The following is a 26,508-nucleotide window of genomic DNA, read 5'->3' as shown; positions in this document are numbered from 1 at the left end:
GCAGTTCGTTTGTCTCGGCATGATGACATCTAGTAGCAGAGCAATGAAGCATGTCACACAGTTCACATTTGAACTGCTATTGCTTCCAGTAGGTATGGGAGAATCTCCACTCACTGATGACATCTGAGTGAACCAAGATATAGTCTGCTCCAGATGTTCTCACAGTGCCAGTACATTTCAGACAGAAGGCATATGAACTTCAGTGGGGTTGGAAAATGGTCATCAATGATATGCATCCCTTGGATAGCAACAAAGATAGCAAAAGAGAACATCAGTTGTTGCAGTTCTTGCAAGTGACAGTACAGTCCATTGCAGTTCCACTGAATTATGTTAAGGGTGGGTTTGTTGGTTGGCTGGATGGTTTAATGAACAAAGGGACCAAACTATGTGGTCATCGGCCCCTTCTACCTGAAACAGACAAAACTGCACACCAAAGAAAGGCCTAGTGTGCAAAACCCAAGGAAAGAAAACCCCAATATCTACCTAAGGTCAACAATACCTAGAGAAAGGAAGAAGGAAAAAGAAAAGGGGGGGGGGGGGGGGGGGGGGAAAGAAAGGCGGATAAGGTAAAGGTATCAAGTCCTGGGAGCAGCCAGAGGCCATCAAAGATAGAAAATGTGATGGGGGCTGTGCCTCCACCACTCACCACAGGCACCCCACCCAACAACACCCAGATAAGACTAGTGACATGGACAGGACAAGAGAAGCACAGGAAAACAGAGGAACAAAACAGCTGGTAGGGTGGGGACTGAGGCAGACCACCAAGCCCAGACAGCCCCTGCCCGTTTGCAGCAGAGGTGTCAACAGGGTGCCCTGCCAACCCCTCCATGGGCAAACAATGCCGGGGGGGCCTCACTTAAGAAAGAATGGTACAAAACCCCTTCATGAATAAACCATAAAACCACGTCAGCTGGTGAGGCATCGTCCACAAACACCAGGGGTAGCGAGTCAGAAAGATTAAGAGTCCATCGCAGGGTTAAATGAGGACCACAATGACAATGGGGGTAGATACTCGCAACAACAGAGATGATGACCATGTGTCAGCCAAGTATGGCTGATGCAGAGCTGGCAAAGGACAATGGAGTCCTTGCAATAGGCCCACATGGAGAACCTCCACAAATTCATGGTCTCCTTTATTGCCCATAGTCTGATCGGCAAAGTCTGAATATGACATTCCGTATTTGAAACCGGTAGAACTTGATGGCGTATTACCAATCAGAGGTCCGATTCCGGAATACCAATCTCAAGAAGGAGCTTGCAAGTAGCCAATTTGGCCAGCCTGTCAGCAAGTTCATTTCCTGAGGTCCCAACTTGACCCAGGCTTCAGACAAAGATCGATTGAGAAAGGGAATTCTGGGTAGTCAGGAGCAAGGGATAGTACAGTTAACACTGGTTAAGAGCTTGTAAACCACTCAAATGGTGACTACTGCTAAGGATGGACTCACCTGTGCAGGAACGGATATGCTAAAGACCTTGAGAGATGGCTACCAACTCTGCAGTGTTTTCACTGCAGTCATACAGGATGGAGCGAAGTTCATGAATGTAAGCAAAACTAGCACAACTGGCAACCACTGAGCCATCAGTCTGGACTACTTCTGAGCTCCTAAACACACTGAGAATGGAGAAAAATTGGTGGTGGAGGGCCTCAGGATGAGACGAGTCATTCGAACGTTGTGATACATCATGACAGAGCTGTGGACTGGGGATGCACCACAGAGATGTATGTGAGTGGACCCAGAGAAAAGGTGCTTGAGGGGAAAGCTGGAGTTCAGGAAAAAAAAAGGACTGGATGTGGATGGTGATTGTAATCCCAGACCCAGGCTGCCAGTTTGGGAGGTGGATCTCTGAAAGATGAGACAGCAGTTCAGGTGCTCTGGGAGTAGCAGATGCTTAACACATATGTGATCAACTGCTGTTGGTGCAGAAACTACAACAGTGGAATCAGTACACACCTCAGTACTGCTGAGGGGAAGCGATGTCAACCTGGCATCAAAGACCAGTCCCCCCCCCCCCCCCCCAAAAAAAAAAAAAAAAAAACGATGATGCTCCACTGCCCCCACAGTCCACGTTCAGCAACGTCCATCACAGATTAACAAAAATAAATGCAAAATCATCAGCATACAAAGAGGGGGCACCATAGGCCCCACAACCATCACCAGACCACTAATAGCCACTGAAGACACCTTCAAAACAGAACCCTGCAGAATCCAGTTCTCCTATAGATGGGAGGTGCTACGGGAAGTGCCACCCTGTATCTGAAAAGTTTGACATGAAATAAAGTTCTGGATAAAAATCTGGAGTGGACCACAGAGGCCCCACTCATGTAAGGTGGCAAGGATGTAGTGGTGTCATGTGGTATCACAAGATTTATGCACAATGAAGAAGAATGCAAGAAGGTGTTGACACCGGGCAAAAGCCATTCGGATAGTAGACTCCAGGTGGACTAAATTATTTGCAGTAGAGCACCTTTACAATTAGGTTGCAATTGGTATTTGTCTCACACCAAGTGCCACTAAATCATGCTTTCTGTGATCCACAAATGTCCTCATTGCTCATAGCTGATTTATGAAAATCTATTCTGTAGACAGGTGGGTACCAGTTTAGCATGCCACTGATTCTGGCACAGATATGCCTGACACATCATGAGGATGGATGGAAAGTGGTAGCTCCCCAACATCAACAAATAATATGGATATAGGGCTGTTTAAGTATTTAGACACTCACTCACTCACTCTCTCTCACACACACACACAAACCTGCAGAAAATTATAATTAGTTTCTTCAGCCCTTCCTCCATCATCTTCCCTGTTACTCACAAGTGAGGAGCTGCTGTGGCAGGATTGGAGGAAGAAGAAGTAACTGCAAAATTATTCATAAATAAAAGGCATTGCACTAGACTCACTGCTGCTGACATCACACTATTTGTGTAAATGGTAAAGATGGTAATATTTACAACACTTTCTTCACTTTCCTGATCAAATCATTACAGAACTTCAACTAGGTATTTAGAAAAAATGTAGTCACAATGAGGGTCAAATAAATACAGAAAGGTGACCACAAAAGCCTCATCTATGAAGGTCTCCTACAATGCTGAATTTACAAATGGTGCATCAAGTACTTTCTAAATCAAAAACATTTTCCCATTAATTGCTGTATATGTAGGAAAAGTCTGTTGAATAGCTGCCCCGAGCAATTTATATTTCTACAAAAGGTCTGTGGACTATCTGATCCCAGTAGTTTGTAATTATCAAGAGCTGATCATTATTTCCTAGACACTTACATTGCAGCTATGGAGCTATGTGATCTCAAGTAACCAGACCAAGTGAAGGCTTATTATCCCCACTCCAAGGTCTATCAATTATTTAGTTAATAGAGTAAGTTTTATGCTTCCTTGGTTTGAGGGGGTGCCAAAATTGCCTCCATCTACAAGACGGGAAGCTCTCTTATGTGCCATATTGAGTTTATTAGTACGAAAGCTCACCACACAAAATGTAGTTTACAACAGCACACTGGTCTCTCGAGATGGTATGGAACTGGTGCCATGTGGTCATGTGATGCTCCACCACTTACATCAGTCGGGAGAGAGAGAGAGAGAGAGAGAGAGAGAGAGAGAGAGAGAGAGAAAGAGAGAGAGAGAGAGTGTGGACGCACATGCACGTCAACTGTGAGGGGTGGGGGGCCAGGGCGGAAGGGGGCACACCGCGCGCTAATCAGTTGTATGGAATCAGTACATCAAGATGGGTCACCCATGGAGAAGTGACACCACCACACTGCACAAGTGATTACACTCAATTTCTTAGTGTATGAACACAAACTGTCCAACATGTCTACAAGGAATGGTTTATCACTCACAACCACGTAACATGGCATGAGAACTGTGGTCATAAAAAGATCCTAACAGACGAGGACCAGAGACTAGTCTCATGCATGTGAATGACAATTTCAAACCAGATATGAAACACTGCTGTCAGTAAACTTATATTCACCTCAGATTCCAAGCTAACATTATATAATAACTGCATTCAATGGTCAGGTGGAGTCAGGTAGCTCACAAATGGCCATTGCTCACAGTGTCATTTAAAATTGCCAGTCTTCAGTGGACCAAACAACACAGAAACTGGATAGTTGCTGACTAGAGGCACATATTATTCAACAAATCTAAATTTTGCCTCTTAAAATGATGCAAGATGTCTAGTGCACCGACAGTGCAATGAGTCGTTTGACCGACACTGAGTGGACGGCATAGTTCTGGCCACAGATGTGTCTGTGATATTTTTGTATCATGACTTGGATGTTTACTTCAATATTCTTGGTGGACAACTGTTGCCCTTTATTCTACACACTCACAATGAGTATGCTGTGGACACTCCCATCTTCCAATGAGCAGACAGGCAAAATTCAGCTCCATCATTGAAAAGGGGCATTTTTGGACCTCACTATTTATGGACCTAAGGTTTTACCCATCCCTTTCATGGTGCCAGCATAAGGCTGGGAGTTGGCCAGTAGAGGTTATCTCCACTGAAAAATGCTGTACTATTATCTGAGCAATGTCTTCAGCTGTTGTCTAGAAACATCCCTGCCTCAGCACAGGTACTGCATTTACTATAAAGCCTTCTGAAGGATTACCATAGAGCTAGTAGTCTGGTTGCTTTATTTCAGGAACACTTGCTATGACATTTTCTTACTCTACACGACTGTTACTAGGGCTATTGCCTTTGTCTAGAGCTGCACACCTAGCCCAGATTGAATAGTGGTACTTGATGATGGAAATGTGATCACATCCAGGTTTGTACTCTATCTTGGCAGCTAACAGACAATTGGCTGTTTAGTGTTTAAGCTCAGTCCACTGATTACACATCCTGGCCACTTCATTTTGGGGACTGTTCTGTCTGGTAGAGATGTCCAGAGTGGAAAGTTGCCACTGCAATGAGAGTCATCATTAAGTCCCAACTGAATACAATCTGAGAGGGCTGCAGAATGGAACTAACAGTCCACGGCTGAAAATGACCCTGTGGCAGTGCTGAAATGACAAAGTGTTGCAGATACATAGGTCTAGAGACACAATGAGGCTGTCAATAAGTTGCCCCATGCAGAAATTTTGATATGAGCCCCAGAGCACATTGCAAAATTATGCGAAGTTTGTGCACAGCACAAGAGGCAGTGGTGAGGGTTTTTAACAGCTCGCAGCAGTTAGCTGACTGGGCAAGAAATGTAAGGAATGCAGGTGGATGATTGCTGGATCTACATTTTCTCCAAGGCTGAAGCATGCATGCTTCACTAAAGGGTGGAGATTAAACAATAGTCATTAAGGTGGTCAAAATGAAAGACAAATATTCCATTTTCAACAAAGTTATATTATAGACCCTACAAACACGATACAGGAAAACCAAATGCACCAGGAAGTACACAGCAATGAAATGAGCTCATTGCTACATATCAAACTACTTTCCAAATCATGCACATGTATAAAGAATAAGAGAGATGTTTATGAAATGTTTACAAGCAAATGCACCAATACTATAAATCCTCCATAGTTACAAATAATATTAATGCAGTGCGAGTTCCCCAGATTCCTAATTAATATTACTAGAGGATGAGTACCCACAATTTACTATTGGATGTAGCAATGCTTTGTGAACATTGTCAACAACTCATTTAATAATGTATTTTTATTTTAATAAGAGACAGAAAAATGACCACAATAATTTTCTGTATTCTACCACGTAAAGGTAGTAAAGGAGTTTTGCTATTTAGGGAGTAAAATAACTGATGATGGTCGAAGTAGAGAGGATATAAAATGTAGACTGGCAATGGCAAGGAAATCGCTTCTGAAGAAGAGAGATTTGTTAACATCGAGTATAGATTTAAGTGTCAGGAAGTCGTTTCTGAAAGTATTTGTATGGAGTGTAGCCATGTATGGAAGTGAAACATGGACGATAACTAGTTTGGACAAGAAGAGAATAGAAGCTTTCGAAATGTGGTGCTACAGAAGAATGCTGAAGATAAGGTGGGTAGATCATGTAACTAATGAGGAGGTATTGAATAGGATTGGGGAGAAGAGAAGTTTGTGGCACAACTTGACTAGAAGAAGGGATTGGTTGGTAGGACATGTTTTGAGGCATCAAGGGATCACAAATTTAGCATTGGAGGGCAGCGTGGAGGGTAAAAATCGTAGAGGGAGACCAAGAGATGAATACACTAAGCAGATTCAGAAGGATGTAGGTTGCAGTAGGTACTGGGAGATGAAGAAGCTTGCACATGATAGAGTAGCATGGAGAGCTGCATCAAACCAGTCTCAGGACTGAAGACCACAACAACAACAACAACCACCTAACAGGAACAATCTAGTATTTTACATGTACAATTAATTATAAATTTGAGTGGTGGTCATTATTTGTCTAGTTTTTATTCAATAGCATGTGACATCACAAACGGTATTTAAGAGCAGGTGATACGGCATGGGCACATGAGGACTCTTTTTGTTGGTCTGGGTTCTTCTGTCAGTGTCTTTGTACATTGGTTGGTTGTTAGAGGTGACTGCGTGTTGCTGTGCAACCAAAACGCTGCACGAGTTAAGAACTCTGACTTATCGTGGGACTTGGGATAATTTTGTGAGCATGAGTTGCAGACGTAACTTTTCACTGAACTTAGATTATATGAATGTGTCTTCGGCAATAGAGTTAGCACAACTGTATTAATTTTAAGTTCTTATACAAATCACCAGATAGCTGTGAACTGTAATTATTTGCTGCAGCTGAAACTTATATTTGTATACGATGGACTTGTTGCACGTTTTTCACAGTGGTTATTCATTATAACAAACTTTATTTTGCAGTTGATAGCAGGAAGCTGCACATTTAGACTTTGAATGTTTGCTGTTGATTTCCTTGAATTACTTTTGTTGTGGTCTTCAGTCCAGAGACTGGTTTGATGCAGCTCTCCATGCTACTCTATTATGTGCAAGCTGCTTCATCTCCCAGTACCTACTGCAACCTACATCCTTCTGAATCTGCTTAGTGTATTCATCTCTTGATCTCCCTCTATGATTTTTACCCTCCACGCTGCCCTCCAATACTAAATTGGTGATCCCTTGATGCCTCAGAACATGTGCTACCAACCGATCCCTTCTTCGAGTCAAGTTGTGCCACAAACTCCTCTTCTCCCCAATTCTATTCAATACCTCCTCATTAGTTATGTGATCTACCCATATAATCTTCAGCATTCTTCTGTAGCACCACATTTCGAAAGCTTCTATTCTCTTCTTGTCCAAACTATTTATCGTCCATGTTTCACTTCCATACATGGCTACACTCCATACATATACTTTCAGAAATGACTTCCTTACACTTAAGTCTATACTCATTGTTAACAAATTTCTCTTCTTCAGAAACACTCTGCTTGCCATTGCTAGTCTACATTTTATATCCTCTTTACTTCGACCATCATCATCAGTTATTTTGCTTCCCAAATATCAAAACTCATTTACTACTTTAAGTGTCTCATTTCTAATCTAATACCCTCAGCATCACCCAATTTAATTCGACTACATTCCATTATCCTCGTTTTGCTTTTGTTGATGTTCATCTTACATCCTCCTTTCAAGACACTGTCCATTCCGTTCAGCTGCTCTTCCAGGTCCTTTGCTGTCTCTGACAGAATTACCGTGACATCACCGAACCTCAAAGTTTTTATTTCTCCTCCATGGATTTTAATTCCTACTCCAAATTTTTCTTTTGTTTCCTTTACTGCTTGCTCAATATACAGATTGAATAACATTGGGGAGAGGCTACATCCCTGTCTCACTCCCTTCACAACCACTGCTTCCCTTTCATGCCCCTCAACTCTAATAACTGCCATCTGGTTTCTGTACAAATTGTAAATAGCCTTTCGCTCCCTGTATTTTACCCCTCCCACCTTCAGAATTTGAAAGAGAGTATTCCAGTCAACATTGTCAAAAGCTTTCTCTAAGTCTACAAATGCTAGAAACATAGGATCGCCTTTCCTTAATCTATCGTCTAAGATAAGTCGTAGGGTCAGTACTGCCTCACGTGTTCCAATATTTCTACGGAATCCAAACTGATCTTCCCCAAGGTCGGCTTCTACCAGTTTTTCCATTCATCTGTAATGAATTCATGTTAGTATTTTGCAGCCGTGACTTATTAAACTGATAGTTTGGTGATTTTCACACCTGTCGACACCTGCTTTCTTTGGGATTGGAATTATTATATTCTTCTTGAAGTCTGAGGGCATTTCGCCTGTCTCATACATCTTGCTCACCAGATGGTAGAGTTTTGTCAGGACTGGCTCTCCCAAGGCTACCAGTAGCTCTAATGGAATGTTGTCTACTCCCGGGACCTTGTTTCGGCTTAGGTCTTTCAGTGCTCTGTCAAACTCTTCACGCAGTATCATATCTCCCATTTCATCTTCATCTACATCCTCTTCCATTTCCATAATATTGTCCTCAAGTACATCACTCTTGTACAGACCCTCTATATACTCCTTCCACCTTTCTGCTTTTTCTTCTTTGCTTAGAACTGGGTTTCCATCTGAGCTCTTGATATTCATAAAAGTGGTTCTCTTTTCTCCAAAGGTGTCTTTAATTTTCCTGTAGGCAGTATCTATCTTACACCTAGTGATATATGCCTTTACATCCTTACATTTGTCCTCTAGCCATCCCTGCTTAGCCATTTTGCACTTCCTGTCGATCTCATTTTTGAGATGTTTGTATTCCTTTTTGCCTGCTTCATTTACTGCATTTTTGTATTTTCTCCTTTCATCAATTAAATTCAATATATCTTCTGTTACCCAAGGATTTCTACTAGCCCTCATATTTTTAACTACTTGATCCTCTGCTGCCTTCACTATTTCATCCCTCAAAGCTACCCATTCTTCTTCTACTGTATTTCTTTCCCCCATTCTTGCCAATCGTTCCCTAATGCTCTCCCTGAAACACTCTACAACCTCTGGTTCTGTCAGTTTATCCAGATCCCATCTCCTTAAATTCCCACCTTTTTGCAGTTTCTTCAGTTTTAATCTACAGTTCATAACCAATAGATTGTGGTCAGAGTCCACATCTGCCCCTGGAAATGTCTAACAATTTAAAACCTGGTTCCTAAACCTCTGTCTTACCATAATATAAATCTATCTGAAACCTTTCAGTATCTCCAGGCTTCGTCCATGTATACAACCTTCTTTTATGATTCTTGAACCAAGTGTTAGCTATGATTAAGTTATGCTCTGTGCAAAATTCTACCAGGCAGCTTCCTCTCATTTGTTACCCCCAATCCATATTCACCTACTATGTTTCCTTCTCTTCCTTTTCCTACTACCGAATTCCAGTCACCCATGACTTAAGTTTTCGTCTCCCTTCACTATCTGAATAATTTCTTTTATCTCATCATACATTTCATCAATCTCTTCGTCATCTACGGAGCTAGTTGGCATAAAAACTTGTACTACTGTGGTAGGCGTGGGCTTTGTATCTATCTTGGCCACAATAGTGTGTTCATTATGCTGTTCGTAGTAGCTTACCCGCACTCCTATTTTTTATTCATTATTATACCTACTCCTGCACTACCCCTATTTGATTTTGTATATGTAACCCTGAATTCATCTGACCAGAAGTCTTGTTCCTCCTGCCACCAAACTTCACTAATTCCCACTATATCTAACGTTAACCTATCCATTTCCCTTTTTAAATTTTCTAACCTACCTGCCCAATTAAGGCCTCTGAAATTCCACGCTCCGACCTGTAAAACACCAGTTTTCTTTCTCCTAATAACAACGTCGTCCTGAGTAGTCCCCGCCCGGAGATCCGAATTGGGGGACTATTTTACCTCCGGAATATTTTACCCAAGAGGACGCCATCATCATTTAACCATACAGTAAAGCTGCATGCCCTCGGGAAAAATCACGGCTGTAGTTTCCCCTTGCTTTCAGCCATTCGCAGTACCAGCACGGAAAGACCGTTTTGGTTAGTGTTACAAGGCCAGATCAGTCAATCATCCAGACTGTTGCCCCTGCAACTACTGAAAAGGCTGCTGCCCCTCTTCAGGAACAACACGTTTGTCTGGCCTCTCAACAGATACCACTCCATTGTGGCTGCACCTACAGTTTGGCTTTCTGTATTGCTGAGGCATGCAAGCCTCCCCACCAACATCAAGGTCCACGGTTCATGGCAGAAGCTTGAATTACTGTGCAGTTATATTAACTTTGTTCACACTTGTTTCTGTGTTTGGTGTTCTGCTCACACTACGTACATTAATTATTGGTTAATTATTTTTTCATTTGAACCCACAATACATGTGGGGTCACCATTCAAACACGTGCACATTATTCAATAAATATTAACTTGGTTTAAAATATAGAACTCTGGCTTCATCAACAATATTAATACTATGGGATTTATCCAATCATTTCACATACTTTTATATTACAATGAAGAGCCAAAGAAACTGCTACACCTGTGTAATATCATGTAGGGCCCCTGCCAGCATGCAGGAGTGCCACAACATGACATGGTATGGACTTTACTAATGTCTGAGGTAGAGATGGAGGGTATTGACACCATGAATCCTGCAGGGCTGTCCACGTTGCAAGGCAGCCCAGATATGCTCAATAATTTTCAAGTCTTGGGAAAAAATGGGACAAGCGTGTGGCACTGTTGGCCGGGAGCCCCAACCAAGGAAGTTTGGCCGCAGAGTGCAAGTCTTATTTCAGTCGACACCACACTGGGTCACTTGCATGCTAGTGATGAGGATGAAATGATGACAGGGACAACACAACACCCAGTCTAAAAGTGGAGAAAATCTCCAACCTGGCCAGTAGTCAAAGCCGGGCCCGCTGCATGGGAGGCAGCAAAGCAGGACGACATGTTTGGGGAGTGGCAGTGTTTAAACTCAGAGGAGATTTCCTGGAGCCACTCTGTAGCAATTCTGGATGTGGGGTGTAGCATTGTCCAGCTGGAATTTCCCAAGTCAGTCATAATGCACAATGGACATGAATGGATGCAGGCAAACAGACAGAATGCTTATGTATGTGTCACCTGTCAGAGTCTTGTCTAGACATATTAGGAGTCCCATATCACTCCAACAGCACACGCCCCACACCACTACAGGGTCTCCACCAGCTTGGACAGTCCCCTGCTGATATGCATGGTCCATGGATTCATGAGGTTGTCTCCATACCCATACACATCCATCGGCTCAATAAAATTTGAAATGAGACTCGTCCAACATGGCAACATGTTTCCAGTCATCAAGAGACCAACGTCGATGTTGACGGGTCCAGACAAGGCCTAAAGGTTTGTCTCATGCAGTCATCAAGGGTACACAAGTGGGCCTTCGGCTCCAAAAGCCCATATCAATGATGTTTTGTTGAATGGTTTGCACACTGGTTTGTTGATGGCTCAGCACTGGAATCTGCAGCAATCTTCAGAAGGGTTTCATTGCTGTCACACTGAATGTTCTCTTCAGTCGTCACTGGTCCCATTCTTGCAGGATCTTTTTCTGGCCGCAGCAATGTCAGAGATTCGATGTTTTACTAGATTCCTGATATTCATGGTACACTTGTGAAATGGTCATAAGGGAAAATCCCTACTCCATCACTACATCGGAGATGTTGGGTTGTGCGGCTTGTGCGCTGACTATACCACAACATTCAAACTAACTTCAATCTTGATAACCTACCATAGTAGCAGCAGTAACTGATCTAACAACTGCGCCAGACACTTGTTGTATTATATAGGTGTTGCCAACTGCAGAGCCGTATTCTGCTGTTTCTCTGTATTTGAATCTGCTTGCCTATACCAGTTTCTTTGGCACTTCAGTGAATTTGCTAATTTGCATACTTACTAAAAATGGGGTGAGGATAGTGTATAGGCTTTACAGTGATGGTACACAACTGACACCACCAGCAAATTAGGTTGTGCGTCATTCAAACTGATAGCAGCCTAAAAATCCACCAGTGCACTTATAGCACAGTGTGTTCTTGACTGTCCAAAGACATGAAATGTTTGGTGAAATTTTATTATGGGTTTCATATGAGCCCTGTACTGCACAGCCTCTTGTGGTGGTGTTATCCTATACAATGCGTAAGTTGTACCAGTGACTTCTCTGAAGTCTGTAACCTGGGGGACAGCAGTGCATTGGTAAGAGTCTTTGGTAAATACAGCCATCACATATTTGCCTTGTTATCAGTCAGGACACCCTTGTAGCAGAGGGTTTAACCCCATAGACAGGATTGTCAGTAAGTTTAAAGCAGGTTTCCTGCAAAACCAAAAAAGGGTGGGGGATTTCTATGCCAGGATCTTCAGTTCCTCCATGTGTGTCCTAAAATCGATGTTCCATTGTAAAAAGGGAGTCAGCTTCTTTTGTGTTTACCTTTACTCATATTGTTAGATTGGAGGTAAGGGGTTTATGGTTCCATGAGGAAAAGCTCACCTGCCATTATGTTGTGACAAAAAGTCATTATCAGTTCCATCAGCCACAAACAGTGTGGTGTGGACTGGCTATTTTGGGCCCCATAATATTTTCTGTCAGTTCCTTTTTTATTAGGAATGATATGGCAGGGAGGAGGATGAAGGCAGTCACCCTGATGAGCATCCATACCACAAGTAACACATTTGGCTGCGTTTCAACAGCACATTTGAGATTGGTTGTAAAGATGACACTGGTAGCAGCCCATCAGGTTTGGAATGTACTGTCAGACCACGACGACTTCATAGCCTGCTTCGATCTTTGATGGAAGCATGTAAACAATAATGTTGCATCAACCTTTTTTCATTACCCAATGGTCTGCAGTGACGCCCTGACCAGAGAGGTAAGTTTGGATTTCTCCCTCAGTCAGACTACCAAGTGGTGTAGTGCAAATAGCCTCGACAAAAACGGGATAGCCATGGAGCAGCAAAGCTCCGAGAGCAGTTGTTGGGCTTGAGAATCACAATTTGTCTCCAGAAACAAGTAGCCATTATGTACACGAGAGAAGGATATCAAGAGGCCGGCAAATCTGTAACACATTTTATGGTATTATCCTTACCTCTTGTATAATGACAACCAAAATGATGCGGATCTCACAATACTGGCACAATGTTTGCAGATTCTTGCAAATCTTTCCACATCTTCTGGATCAATGTAACTTGAGATTTGAAACCAAAAATCTAGAGGATATGGGCAACTACAATTCATGTCAATTACATGATCTTGATCTTGATCTTGTTCTTGTTCTTGATCTTGTTCTCGTTCAGGTTCAGGTTCAGGTTCAGGTTCAGCAGGCTGTTGACAACTCTGGAAAAAGAAAAAAACACACACATCACAAAGATTTGGACAAAGGAAGAAACACAACACTCACTCCCTCTGACAACAACCTGAGGGATACACACACACACACACACACACACACACACACACACACACACACACACACACACACACACTCTCAACAATAAATGATAACATGAAATTGAAGACTGTGCCTATGTGGTTGAAGGAGTGACCGAGGAAGGAGAAAGGTACTCCAGCAAATAGTCTATAACTAGCTGCACTGCTGAATTTGTGAACATTTTTCAAAGATAGTGTTATGATAGCTGATGGGAACCTTCCACAGAAAACAACTCTGTAAATGGAAATCAAACAACACTCTGTACAATAATAATAATAACAGGGCTGTCCTGTAAAGCAGTGCCCAATTAAGTATATACAAATTTAGGCTAAGATTTTGCTAATTTGAAACTTCCATCAGCAGAAAAGAGAATATGACAACTTACATTTCCACATCAGCAAACTGTTCAGCCCTCTCACATTAAATTCTCAACTTTCCTGTTGCATTTTACAGAGTATGGACATGAGACATTGCTGGTGATGAACCTTCTATCACACTGTAATAATAAGCTTTGTCAAACCCACAATCTTTGGAGATAAGTAGGCCATGTGCTGACTCTAGGATGAACCCTAACACTTCTTTAGCTCCATACCTTACCATAACAAACAGATACACATGACAGCTGTCCAGAAAGTAAGGACAACACTTCAAAATTAACGTAGAATTATTTTTCCACAATGAGCAGCACTGTGGTTTCTTCTATGGCTTGCATAATGTGCCACATTTCACCAGACCTCAACTGTTATACTTTAAAAGGGATCTCAAAATGGATATAACAGTTGCAAATTCTGTTAAGTGCAAACTTGACACTATTTTTGGTACATGAAGAGAAACTGCTGCCAAAATTCATTGGCAGCATATTTTTATTTATGGTTAAATATTTATACATAAACAAAATTACAGGAAAAGTGATGTCACGTACCTCAAGTGGGAAGATATGATGATGATGATGATGATGATGATGATGATGATAATACAAACAAGCAGTAAACAATAGATATGGTCACTGACAAAGGAAGGAGAATAGATTACTGTTTAATTGCCCATTGAAGATGAGGTCATAGATGTTCAGCACATGGTCATATGGGACAAGGATGAGGAAGGGAACTGACTGCATCCTCTTCAAAGGATGCAGCAAAGCATTCACCTTAATTGATTTATGGTAACAATGGAAAATATAAATCTGGATGGGAGGGGGAGATTTGAAACCCACTCCTCCTGAATACAAATCTTGTGTTATAACCACTGTACCACTACTGTTGGTACTGCAACTCAAAAAACTTCAAATGATTGATGTGAGCTGTGAGAGAAATTAATTTCTTTGGAGAGGAAAAAAATCCCTCAGTACTGTCAAAAACTCATGTTCAAGAAATGGTTAAACATAGACTGAACTATCTTCAATTATGCACACACAAAATGCCAAAATAGCTAACAAAAAGTTACATATGAAATTGAATGGATGTAGCAGAGGCACTACTTTGCACGTCATTACATGCAAGAAGGCAATTTTGTCATTTTCATTGTGACAGGTGACGTAATCTTAGTAGCTCACGATGCAGCTGATAATTAGCTACAACAAACAGAATAGTGCCACATATTCACCAGCAAAGAAATTAATCAAAATTCCAGCAACATGTCAAAGAACCATTGAAAATTTTTGTGGAACAGAAATTACTTTTTGTATTAAAAACTCACTATTTTGTTGAGTATGATATACAATGAAATTCTTTATGGCTGTAAAAAATAGACAAAGATAACTGTTGTAATGGGAAATTTGTCAATTCTGTGGCAGTGCCGACCTACAACTTGTGTAACACAGTGACCATTGCTGTATTCTGGAGGGGAAGTATTGCCTTATACATCATACACCCAGTCCAACCTTCCTTAAAGTTGAAAGAATACATGAATGGGAGCTTTTTTGCACACAATTGAAGAGGTGGTGAAAAAGTGGTTTTGAGATGATATAAGAAGAGTGAGAAAGCAGGAATAACACTACTACAACATTGGAAAGCTCTTATTAAAGCTCACGCATTATTAACACAATAGGCACTACATGGAAACTAGCTAAAGATACGTGCTCACCATACATTAAATTAACACAAAAATAAAGAACCCCAGAAATATTTTTTGTGAGTTTTATCTTTACTTTCTCTATAACCATTCATATTAAATTGCAAAAGCACTCTTACAACCATCCACAGAACAAAGTTACGTCCACAGGTTAGTGGATAGTAATTGTAAAGAATCTCCAATCTAATTTTACCAAGAAAATTATACAAGACTTGCATTGTTTTCTAAGTTTATTAGTGAGTGAAAATATGAGACTACCCTACTATCTAACTATTTAATATGTGCAGCCACTGATGTTCAAAGACTAGCATAAAGTGTGGGCAGTGAAGTGAAAGGAATGTAATGCTTGTCACACCAATAATATGTACTGTGATAGTTAGTGTTGCAGAAGAGATTACAGTTACAAACATTCTGAAATGTATATTAGTTAAATTGAAACTAATCACAGAAAAAAAAACAAGCAGTATATATTAATAATCTCATTTTATATTCCTTGTTAGTCCAGTAAGTGGATTGCCTCCATTCTTCCTGAATTGTTTTCAGTTTCTTTCTACCTGTAATTTGTGTGTAAATTGCAGCATTTATAGAGGAACTCTCCCCTCCATCTTTTCACATGGTCATATCATCACATTTTTGCTCCTGATGTCTCGGGCATATTTCCAACTCCGTTTCAAGTTATGACACTTTCTTTCACCCCCTCTCTTCTAGTAAACAAAAACAAAAAAGATTAAATTATTTTTTAAAAAGAAAATAATATTTCAAAAGTAAGACTTCCAGTTTATATGTTAAAATCTAACTAGTTCACGATAGATGATAACATAATATATTTTGAAGTGAAATACTTTCTCAACAACTAATAATGATGCCGTACAGGGTGAGCCTGAACTTCAGCGACAAAATTTCAGAGGTTATTCAAGGGCACTTTCTGAGTATTTTGACACAAGACACCCTTAGGCTCTGGTGGTTCATTAGAGAGTAATTGCATTTTGTTCAATTTCTTACCCTCTTTCACCTTTGCATTTTTATTACACTGAAAATATCTCTACTACAATGCAGATGTCAATAGTATGTGCTGTATGTCTTACTGGGATTGAACTTGTTAGACTCACACATGGTACTTCTAGCTGTAAAAAGCAAGGCCCACTTTATTCTTTCCTCCAAGCTTGCATTCAGTACTGCCGAGTTCTGTCTCAGATTTGTTGACAGTGTTAGTTTTGTATTAACTCTGAAACACAGCAGTACATAGAGGTTTAGTAATGAAGAGTTGGCTGATACGACCTTGTGTAATGATTCATTGAATGTGGTAGAAGAGCAGCATGACAATGCTGTGCTCAGCTATTGGTGCAGCAATGCCAACCACATAACAGAACTTTTGCATCTCCACATAGGTGCATTACTCTGTTTTGGGTTGTACATTGTCATGATGCCATATTACAGGCTTTTTCACTGTTATAAGGGAATTTTCACAGAAACAAAGGTAATTTTGGTAACATACTGAATAAATTACAATTACATTATGACTCTGCAATGAGCTACTAGAGACGCCAGGTCCTTAATACCAAAATAACCAGAAAATATCCTTGAGTAAACACAGAAATTTTGTCCTCAAAGGTTGAATTCACCCTGTAGACAACAACTGTTGTAATAACGGACAACATATTGTCATGAAAAATTCCGCAACTGTTCAATTTTTTTTAAATATCCATTATAACAGTGTCAGCTGCAAACAGTCACATTTGATATCTACTTTCAATAATATGGAATGACCATCTTCAGATCTAATTAATCCCAAGTTGTAAAAAGTCGGAAGTTTTTTAAAAAGAACATTGTCAGAGCTGTAGAAGATAGCGCAATAATGCACTTGTGGCAGCATTCTGTGGTATCTAGCATTTTACTTAGAGCGGGAAAATGCTAGATGCTGTCGAATGTTGCCACAAATGTACTGTTATGCTGTTACCTTTATTTTACAGATTTGACTATGTTCTTTTTTTAAAGAATTTTGATTTTTCGTGACTCATGATTAATCAGATCTAAAGATGATCACTGCTTGTGACAAACTAGCTATAAAGTGTGATCATTCGGAACTGAGACTGTTATAATGAGTATTTTAAATAACTGTTGTGGTGGGGTTGATGCATTCTTTGATTCAGCGCAAATGACTAATGTATTTGAATTGACTAGAGACAACAACCACCACCTCCCATTTCCCTTGGCCCCAATCTGTGCCACCTCCCTCTCCCATCCCATGTACCAATACACATGTAGTATTAATGAAATGTATTACCGTACTGTACCTGTATGGTCTGGGCAAAGAAAACTCTGAGAATTCTATGATACCTGAATGACAGATGTTAGATTTCATGAAATTTGTTTAGATTAGTTGCATTACCATCACGGTCCTGCAGTCTTCAGATGCTGAATCACACCCAGACTGTTGTTCTCTACAGTATTTTTGGCAAATACCTCAGTATTGGGATTAGACCTGTAGACAAATGTATAATGTAAGTTCTCATTGAAACACAATTGGAACTAAATCAGTTACATATATGTTTTAGACGTTAAAAGAAATGGCAATGCTATAACAAGAAAGAGAGAGAGAGAGAGAGAGAATTTTTTTTTGGGGGGGGGGGGGGGTGGAGGAGGGGAGGAGGAGTGAAAGGAATACTAAAAAATCCAACTATGTCACTGAGACAATAATTAAATTCAAGTCTATTAGAAAGAAATTGCTGAGCATTCCATTTTGGGTGTGTATGTATACAAGAGGAATAGTGGAAGGGGGAGGAATGATTGACCAAATTAAACATGGCAGATGACTAATAATAAAACAACTTGTTTTTAATGTGGCTTTAAGGCAAGGGACTTCCCCTTAGCTTTTTTAAAATACTAAAGAACAGTTAAATATACTTTTGTTAATTAAATGCTTGCAGTACTCAAATGGCTGACATGGAAAGTAAAAATAAATAACCCTCCACCCTAAATCTGCAGGAGAACTGTGCTAACCATAGACTGCGTGGCTGGTTGTAACATAATTGCATTGCTTGCAGTGGAGGATAAATGTGGTGACTGGAAGTCTGGCCTCACCCATTTGTCCCAGGAATGAACAAGTGGCTGCTCCTTCAGCAGGGTCCGGACAGGCACATGCAGGGAAAAGTGTACTAGTTGTCAGGAGCTCACATGTTAGGCACTCTGATCAGGATCCTTTGATTTGGAGCTGAGTGCAGGATCTCAACCAGAGGCACTGTCAATTTTTTGACAGTCTTGGCTGCAGATGATTTCTGGACCTGCATTATAGGGCAGAGAATTGTAGAATTCTCCTTCACATATCAGGGGTGCACTACAAAAATGAAGCAGCTATTCAGGAAGCAGAGTACTTATGCAGTGCACATGCAAGGCTAGGCGATAGTTTGAGGTCCCCCCAAAGAACACAAACTAGTCAATACACAGAGAGTGAAATCAGATCAGGTATAAAGTGAAGACACTTCCAACATCAAAGTTTTAACATTCTATTTAGACAATAAATTAACATAACTTCGCTCCAATACGATGGACTTAGAAGAACTGTGGGCAAAGTTTATACTGACTTCAAATTGTGCTCTGCTGAAGTAGGTGCCAAGTAAGTGAATTAACGAGGGAAAATATCATGGTGGTTTAATAACAAAATTCAGAAAATTTTAAGGAAACAGATTGTTGCAGTATTGATTGAAAAAAGAACATGGAAATGTCGACAGGCAAAAGTTGGTAGAAATTTGTGTGTTAATAGAAAGATCGATGCATGAAACATACACAACTTCCACCACCATATGTTCGTGAAAAATCCTGTGGAAACTTGAAAAAATTCTGGTCCTATGTAAAATCATTAAGTGTAAGGCTTCTATCCTGTCACTTGCCGATCAGCTCCTTAGAACTCCTGAGGAGATATACAACGAGTTTCTCCAACAGGAGGCCGAGTCAGAGGATGGCAACAATATTGACGCAGAAAACTGTTCAGAAACCGAGGATAATGTATTACCTAACACTGATGACGAGGATGATGTATTTCATTGTGCAGCAGGAGCAGTCAAGTTTGATAATTCTCCAGCAGATGTAGATGATGAGAGAAATTTTGAGCTAGGTAAAGACTTAGAGACAATATGGACTTACAAACCCATCCATTCAAAATTTTCTAGGACACCAGCATCAAAAAACTCATCTCCCTGGTCCACGTGGGGAAGCAAGGGGGGTCACTAGTGAATAGGAAACATTTTTATTATTTATAGATTCTAAAATTATAGAAAAAATTGTTTTGCACACAAATCTTTAAATCGAGAAATCTAGGCAAAAGTACAATATGGTCCAGTGGTTTCATTCACCAACAGAGAGCATTGAAATAAAAGGGTTGATGGGCCTTCTGTTCACGAGTGGTGTCCTAAAAAATTCTATGCTCAGTGTAGATGAGATGTTCTCAGCAACCTATGGACCTCCGGTATTCCATTGCACTATGTGCAAGAAAAGGTTTGCATTTCTTCTAGAAAACCTCCGCGTCGATGATAAAGGCACCAGAGAGGCCAGAAAAATCAACGGCAAATTTGTGGCTTTCAGAGAAGTGTGGGACATGTTTAAATCTAACAGTGAAAAAAAATTATAGTCCATCTGAATATGTCACAGTAGATGAGAGTCTACTAAGTTTTCGGGGTGCCAGTCCATTCAAAACGTATATCCCATCGAAACCCGACAAATATGGGTTGAAAATAATGTCACTATGCAAACTACATCTACATTTATACTCCACAAGCCACCCAACGGTGTGTGGCGGAGGGCACAGTTTACGTGCCACTGTCATTACCTCCGTTTTCTGTTCCAGTCGCGTATGGTTCGCGGGAAGAACGACTGTCTGAAAGCCTCCGTGCGCGCTCGAATCTCTCTAATTTTACATTTGTGATCTCCTCCGGAGGTATAAGTAGGGGGAAGCAATATATTCGATACCTCATCCAGAAACGCACCCTCTCGAAACCTGGCGAGCAAGCTACACCGCGGTGCAGAGCGCCTCTCTTGCAGAGTCTGCCACTTGAGTTTGCTAAACATCTCCGTAACGCTATCACAGTTACTAAATAACCCTTTGACAAAATGCGCCGCTCTTCTTTGGATCTTCTCTATCTCTTCCGTCAACCCGATCTAGTACCGATCCCACACTGATGAGCAATACTCAAGTATGCGATGCAAGGACATTCTATTTTTTGCGTGGCATTCCATACACTGGCAAGGACAACAGAATAAAGAGGAGACCTGGAGATTTGTCTTTACCTGCCCAGTATGTTTTGCACCTGACGGAATCTATCAGGGGTTCTAAAAGAAACATTACAGTGGACAATTGGTTCTCCTCACTGGAGGTGACTGATGCCCTCCTCCAAAAGAAACTCACATTTGTAGGTAGACTGAGGAGGAACAAACCGCAAATACCACCATCAATGCAGCTTTCCGCTCCAGTAGGCTCTTCAACACTTACGTATCAGGACGAAAAACTTTGGTGTCATTTACCCCAAAGAAAAATAAAAAAAGTTTTACTGATATCGTCTATGCACTTCTCTGGAGAGAGAAATGAAAAATCAAATAAGCCTGAAATTGTGGAGTTCTACAATCTAACTAAAGGAGGGGTCAATGTATTAGATATGCTTTGCCACAGCAGGACCACAAAAAGAAAATCAAGAAGATGGCCCATGCGGTACTTTTATGCTATTTTAGACATCACTGCTATAAATAGTTTTATCATTTACAAAAGCAATAGCAAAATGGACAGCTTTTCAAATGACGCGAGAATATCATTTCTCAAAAATCTTGGGCTCTCTTTGACAAAACCTCTTATGGAAAAGAGGATGAATAACACACATCTTCCCCGTGAGCTTCGTTCGTCTATTGGAAAACTTTTAGAAGAAGAACCAATCGAATTACACAAGCCTACCCAAGCACAGCCACTAAAGAAAAGAAGATGTGATTTTTGTGACAGATCAAAAGATGCTTTTTGTAGTAAGTGTAATCGTTCTATATGTGGGGAGCATAAAATTATTATATGCCCTGGCTGTAAAGAAACTGAGATGTGATAAATTGTGCCAAATATGTATTTTCAGGGCTGTATGTGATCATTTCCAGGATAACATTATACATTTATTATTTGTTCCTACTACATTATCTGTACAAAGACATTTATTATTGAGAACTTTATATTTCGAAACTGCTGACACTACAATTATTTTCTACAATTAGTAAGAGATGTTTCTCATTTAGTTCCTATCTTTAGGATTTCTAAAGCACTCAACTTCCTGGTTGATGACTGAATCTATTGATTTTTACTATGTTTTCAATAATTTTATAGAGAATATTTCTATTAAGGTATTTTTTGTAATCAAGTTCCTATTTCTTTCCAAAGTACTTTATATTCTTACTTATTGTTTATAAAAATAAAAAATCTCGTTGTTATAACAAATATTATATGCAGTTAATTGATAATAAAACTTTTTCCCATTATTCATTTTTTATTTTACCTCGAAAAATCGATATTTGGAGGGTGGGGTCTGATCCAACCCCACCTTTCCGTTTATGTCAGGAAACTTCACCTTACCGTTAGAGGGTTAATGACTGCACGACACAAAGCTTTATGCCTCGCCTAGATCCGTCGACACTGACATTGGACTGTTGATGACTGGAAACATGCTGCCTGGTAGGATGAGTCTCGTTTCAAATTGTATCACGGGGATGGACGTGTAAGGGTACGGAGAGAACCTCATGAATCCATAGACCCAGCATGTCAGTAGGGGACTGTTCAACCTCTGTAATGGCGTGGGGTGTGTGCAGTTGGAACGATATGGGACCCCTGATACATCTAGTGGCAGGTGACACATATGTAAGCATCCTGTTTTATCACTTGCACCCATTCATGTCCATTGTGCATTCCGACGGACTTGGCAATTCCAGCAGGACAATGTGATACTCCACACGTCCAGAATTGCTATGGAGTGGCTCCAGGAACACTTTCTTGAGTTTAAACACTGCTGCTGACCACCACACTCCCCAGGCATGAACATTATGGAGCATATCTTGGATGCCTTGCAACGTGCTGTTCAGGAAAAGATCTCCACCCCTCGTACTCTTATGGGTTTATGGACAGCCCTGCAGGATTCATAGAGTCAATTCCCACCAGTGCGAACCATTCAACAAAACATCATCGATATCAGCTTTCATAGCTGAAGACCCACTCGTGCACTCTTAATGACTGCACAACACAAAGCTTTATGCCTCGCCTTGGTCCGCAGACTTCAGACATTAGTCGAGTCCATGCCATGTCAGGTTGTGGCACTTCTGCGTGCTTGAACGCGCGCGCACACGCACACGCACGCACACGCACGAACGCACGCGCGGGGGGGGGGGGGGGGGGGGGGGGGGGGGCGCTTACATGATATTAGACAGGTGTAGCAGTTTCTTTGTCTCTTCAGTGTAAAAGCAAATGTTGGGTGACAAATCACTTCTCTAGCCAGATGGTTGGTCATTCTTTGGGATAACCACATGACTTGAAACCCAGGGATAGCAAACAGAGCAGTTGCATCATCTAAGATAGAGAGAATATCATTTATTTATTTATTTATTTATTTACACATCAAGTTCTGTAGGACCAAATTGAGGTGCAAATCTCCAAGGTCATGGAATGTGTCAATACATGAAATTACAACATAAAAGTAATAACAGATTAAAATAAATGTTAATGAACCCAAAAAAAGTCAATCCATAAGTTTAAGTAAACACAATCAACAATACAATAAGAATCAGCTTAATTTTTCAAGGAACTCCTCGACAATAGAAGGAGTGACCCATGAGGAAACACTTAAGTTTCAACTTGAAAGCGCGTGGATTACTGCTAAGAGTTTTGAATTTGAGTAGTAGCTTATTGAAAATGGATGCAGCAGTATACTGCACCCCTTTCTGCACAAGAGTTAAGGAAGTCCAATCCAAATGCAGGTTTCATTTCTGGAGAGTATTAACCGAGTGAAAGCTGCTTATTCTTGGGAATAAGCTAATATTGATATCAAGAAATGACAGTAATGAATATATGTATTGAGAGGCCAATGTCAAAATACCCAGACTCGTGAACAGGGGTCAACAAGAGGTTCATTAACTTGCAACACTTATTGCCCGAACCGCCTATTTCTGAGCCAAAGATATCCTTTTAGAATGGGAAGAGCTACCCCAAAATATTATACCATACAACAAAAGCGAATGAAAATAAGCAAAGTAAACTAATTTTCATGTCGAACAATCACTCACTTCTGATACCGTTCGAATAATAAAAATGGCAGTATTAAGTCTTTGAACAAGATCCTGAATGTGGTCTTTCCACGGTAGCTTACTATCTATCTGAACACCTAGAAACTTTAACTGTTCAGTTTCACTAATCATATGCCCATTCTGTGAAATTAAAACATCAGGTTTTGTTGAATTGTGTGTTAGACCCTGTAAAAATTGAGTCTTACTGTGATTTAACGTTAGTTTATTTTCTACAAGCCATGAACTTAGGCCATATACTGCACTATTTGAAACCGAGCCAATGTTGCACACAACATCCTTTACTACCAAGCTAGTGTCATCAGCAAACAGAAATATTTTAGAGTTACCCGTAATACTAGAGGGCGTATCATTTATATAAATAAGGAACAGGAGTGGCCCCAACACTGATCCCTGGGGCACCACCCCACTTGACAGTACCCCACTCAGACACCACATCACAGCCATTATCAACATTGTTAATAATAACCTTTTGCTGCCTGTTGCTAAAGTAAGAGGAGAACCAATAGAGAGCTACTCCCCATATTCCGAAATGGTCCAACTTCTGGAGCAATGTTTTGTGATCAAGACAATCAAATGCCTTGGTTAAATCAAAACATATGCCAAGTGTTCAAAACCTTTTGTTTAGCCCATCCAGTACCTCACAGAGAAAAGAGAATATAGCATTTTCAGTTGTTAAACGACTTTTAAAGCCGAACTGTACATTTGATAGCAAATCATGTGATATAAAATGATCAATTATCCTTATATACACAGCCTTTTCAATAACTTTTGCAAACACTGATGGCATAGAAATAGGTCTAAAACTATCTAAATTATCCCTTTCTCCCTTTTTATAAAGCAGCTTTACTACTGATTACTTTAATCGTTCAGGAAACTGACCATTCCTAAAGGAAAAATTACAAATATGGCTAACATGTGCAGCACAGTTCTTTAATATTCTGCTAGACACTCCATCATAACCACGAGAGTCCTTAGTCTTCAGTGATTTAACTATTGACTCAATCTTCCTCTTGTCCATATCACAGAGGAGTATTTCAGACATCAATCTTGGAAAGGCATTTGCCAAGAAAGTTATATGATTTCCTGTAGAAACTAAATTTTTATTTAATTCACCAGCAATATTCAGAAAATGATTGTTAAATACTGTACATATATCTGATTTATTGGTAACAGAAATATTTTTACTGCAAACTGACTTTAAATCGTCGACCTTGTGTTGCTGACTTGACACTTCCTTCACAACTGATCATATGGTTTTCAATTTTATCCTATGAATTACTATACTACATACTCTTTGCCTTCCTAATAACATTTTTAAGCAACTTACAATACTGTTTGTAATGGGCTACTCTAGCTTGATTGTGACTAGTTCTAACATTTTGATATAATTCCCACTTTGTTCTATAAGATATCCTTATCCCATTAGTCAGCCACCTGGGATGCCTATTACTGCTAGTACCTCATTTAGAACGTTCTAATGGAAAGCAACTCGCAAAGAGCACGAGAAATGTCTTAAGGAAAGCATTGTATTTATCATCTATGTTATCAGCACTATAAACATCCTGCCACTCTTATTCCTTGACAAGATTTAAAAAACTCTCTATTGCTGTTGGATTAACTTTCCTACATAGTTTGTAATTAAATATGACATTGGTTTGAGAAAAAAAGCCTTTTAGTGTTGAAATTTGTGCATCATGGTCTGAAAGGCCAGTTACACTTTTACTAACAGAATGCCCAACTGAAAATGAAGAATGAATAAAAATATTGTCTATGGCTGTGCTACTGTTGGCTGTGCTACTGTTCCCCTGCACCCTAGTTGGGGAAAAAAAATCTGCATCAGATCATATGAATTTAGGAGATCTACCAACATCCTTTTTCTTGCACCATCATATACAAAATTTATAATGAAGTCACCACATATAACTAAATTATGGTACTTCCTACAAAGTGAATCAAGAACCCCCTCTAGCTTGAGCAGAAATGCTCTGAAGTTGGAGTTACGGGACCTATAAACAACAACAATTAGAAGTTTGACTTCACTAAATTCAATTGCCCCTGCATAACATTCAAATATCTGTTCTGTGCAGTGTTGTGATACGTCTATGGACTCAAATGGAATACAGTTTTTTTTTTTATGTAGATAGCCACTCACCCACCCTGCATGGAACTCCTTCAGAAACAGCCAGCTAATCTGTATCCTGGTAAAGTAAGCCTCTGAATTGTCAAATTCTTTAAGTGGTGCTCTGATATACCAATAATTTCGGAGTCAATATCTAAGCAGTTCACTAACTTTATATCTAATACCTCTTATATTTTGATGAAATATGCTAATTCCTTCTCTACCAGGAAACATTACATCCTCGGAAGGTGAGTCCTTAGTTAGAGGGAATTCCTTTAAGCAGATGTACTTATCAGCTGACTTCAGTCTAAAAAAGGTGCGTCTCTAACACCAACTACTACAGGAATTTTTCCATGAGTGCCACCACCACCACCACCACCACCACCACCACCACCCACTACACTGTCACCTATAAGCTTAGCCAGCCTCCCATTCCCATACCTATTAAGGTGCAGGCCATGCCTAGTGAAACCCGATCTACTGATAGACACAACTGGCACCACTGAGATGTGACCCATGCACTTTGCCATCATTGCCCTCCCCAGCCCCACGTTAACGTGCCCTACAGCCACATTAAGGTGAGGCTGATCATGGCACTCAAACAGTTGCACAAAATGCACATTAGTGCCACC

The 26,508-nt window shown here is 40.3% G+C and overlaps 1 protein-coding gene across 4 annotated transcripts in view; it reads right to left on the bottom strand.

The window, feature by feature from the left end:
• The window catches only part of LOC124554924 (putative transmembrane protein 183BP), a 95,995-nt gene that overhangs the window by 42,631 nt on the left and 26,856 nt on the right, over positions 1-26,508 (bottom strand). For 2 of the 4 annotated variants that reach the window (XM_047128614.1, XM_047128617.1), the window contains exons 2-4: positions 17,837-17,929; positions 16,002-16,151; positions 13,036-13,283 (exon numbers count right to left, since the gene is read on the bottom strand). In XM_047128614.1, coding sequence (XP_046984570.1) covers positions 13,036-13,283; positions 16,002-16,028 — 275 coding nt within the window. In that variant the 5' untranslated portion in view covers positions 16,029-16,151; positions 17,837-17,929. The remainder of the gene's footprint in view (positions 1-13,035; positions 13,284-16,001; positions 16,152-17,836; positions 17,930-26,508) is intronic. The other 2 variants (XM_047128615.1, XM_047128616.1) reach the window with 2 other exon arrangements.

This window comes from Schistocerca americana, chromosome X, assembly GCF_021461395.2.
Source record: "Schistocerca americana isolate TAMUIC-IGC-003095 chromosome X, iqSchAmer2.1, whole genome shotgun sequence".
Taxonomy (NCBI): Eukaryota; Metazoa; Arthropoda; class Insecta; order Orthoptera; family Acrididae; genus Schistocerca; species Schistocerca americana.
Note: the sequence above shows the minus strand (reverse complement) of the source record. Positions and strands in the feature narration are given on the sequence as shown.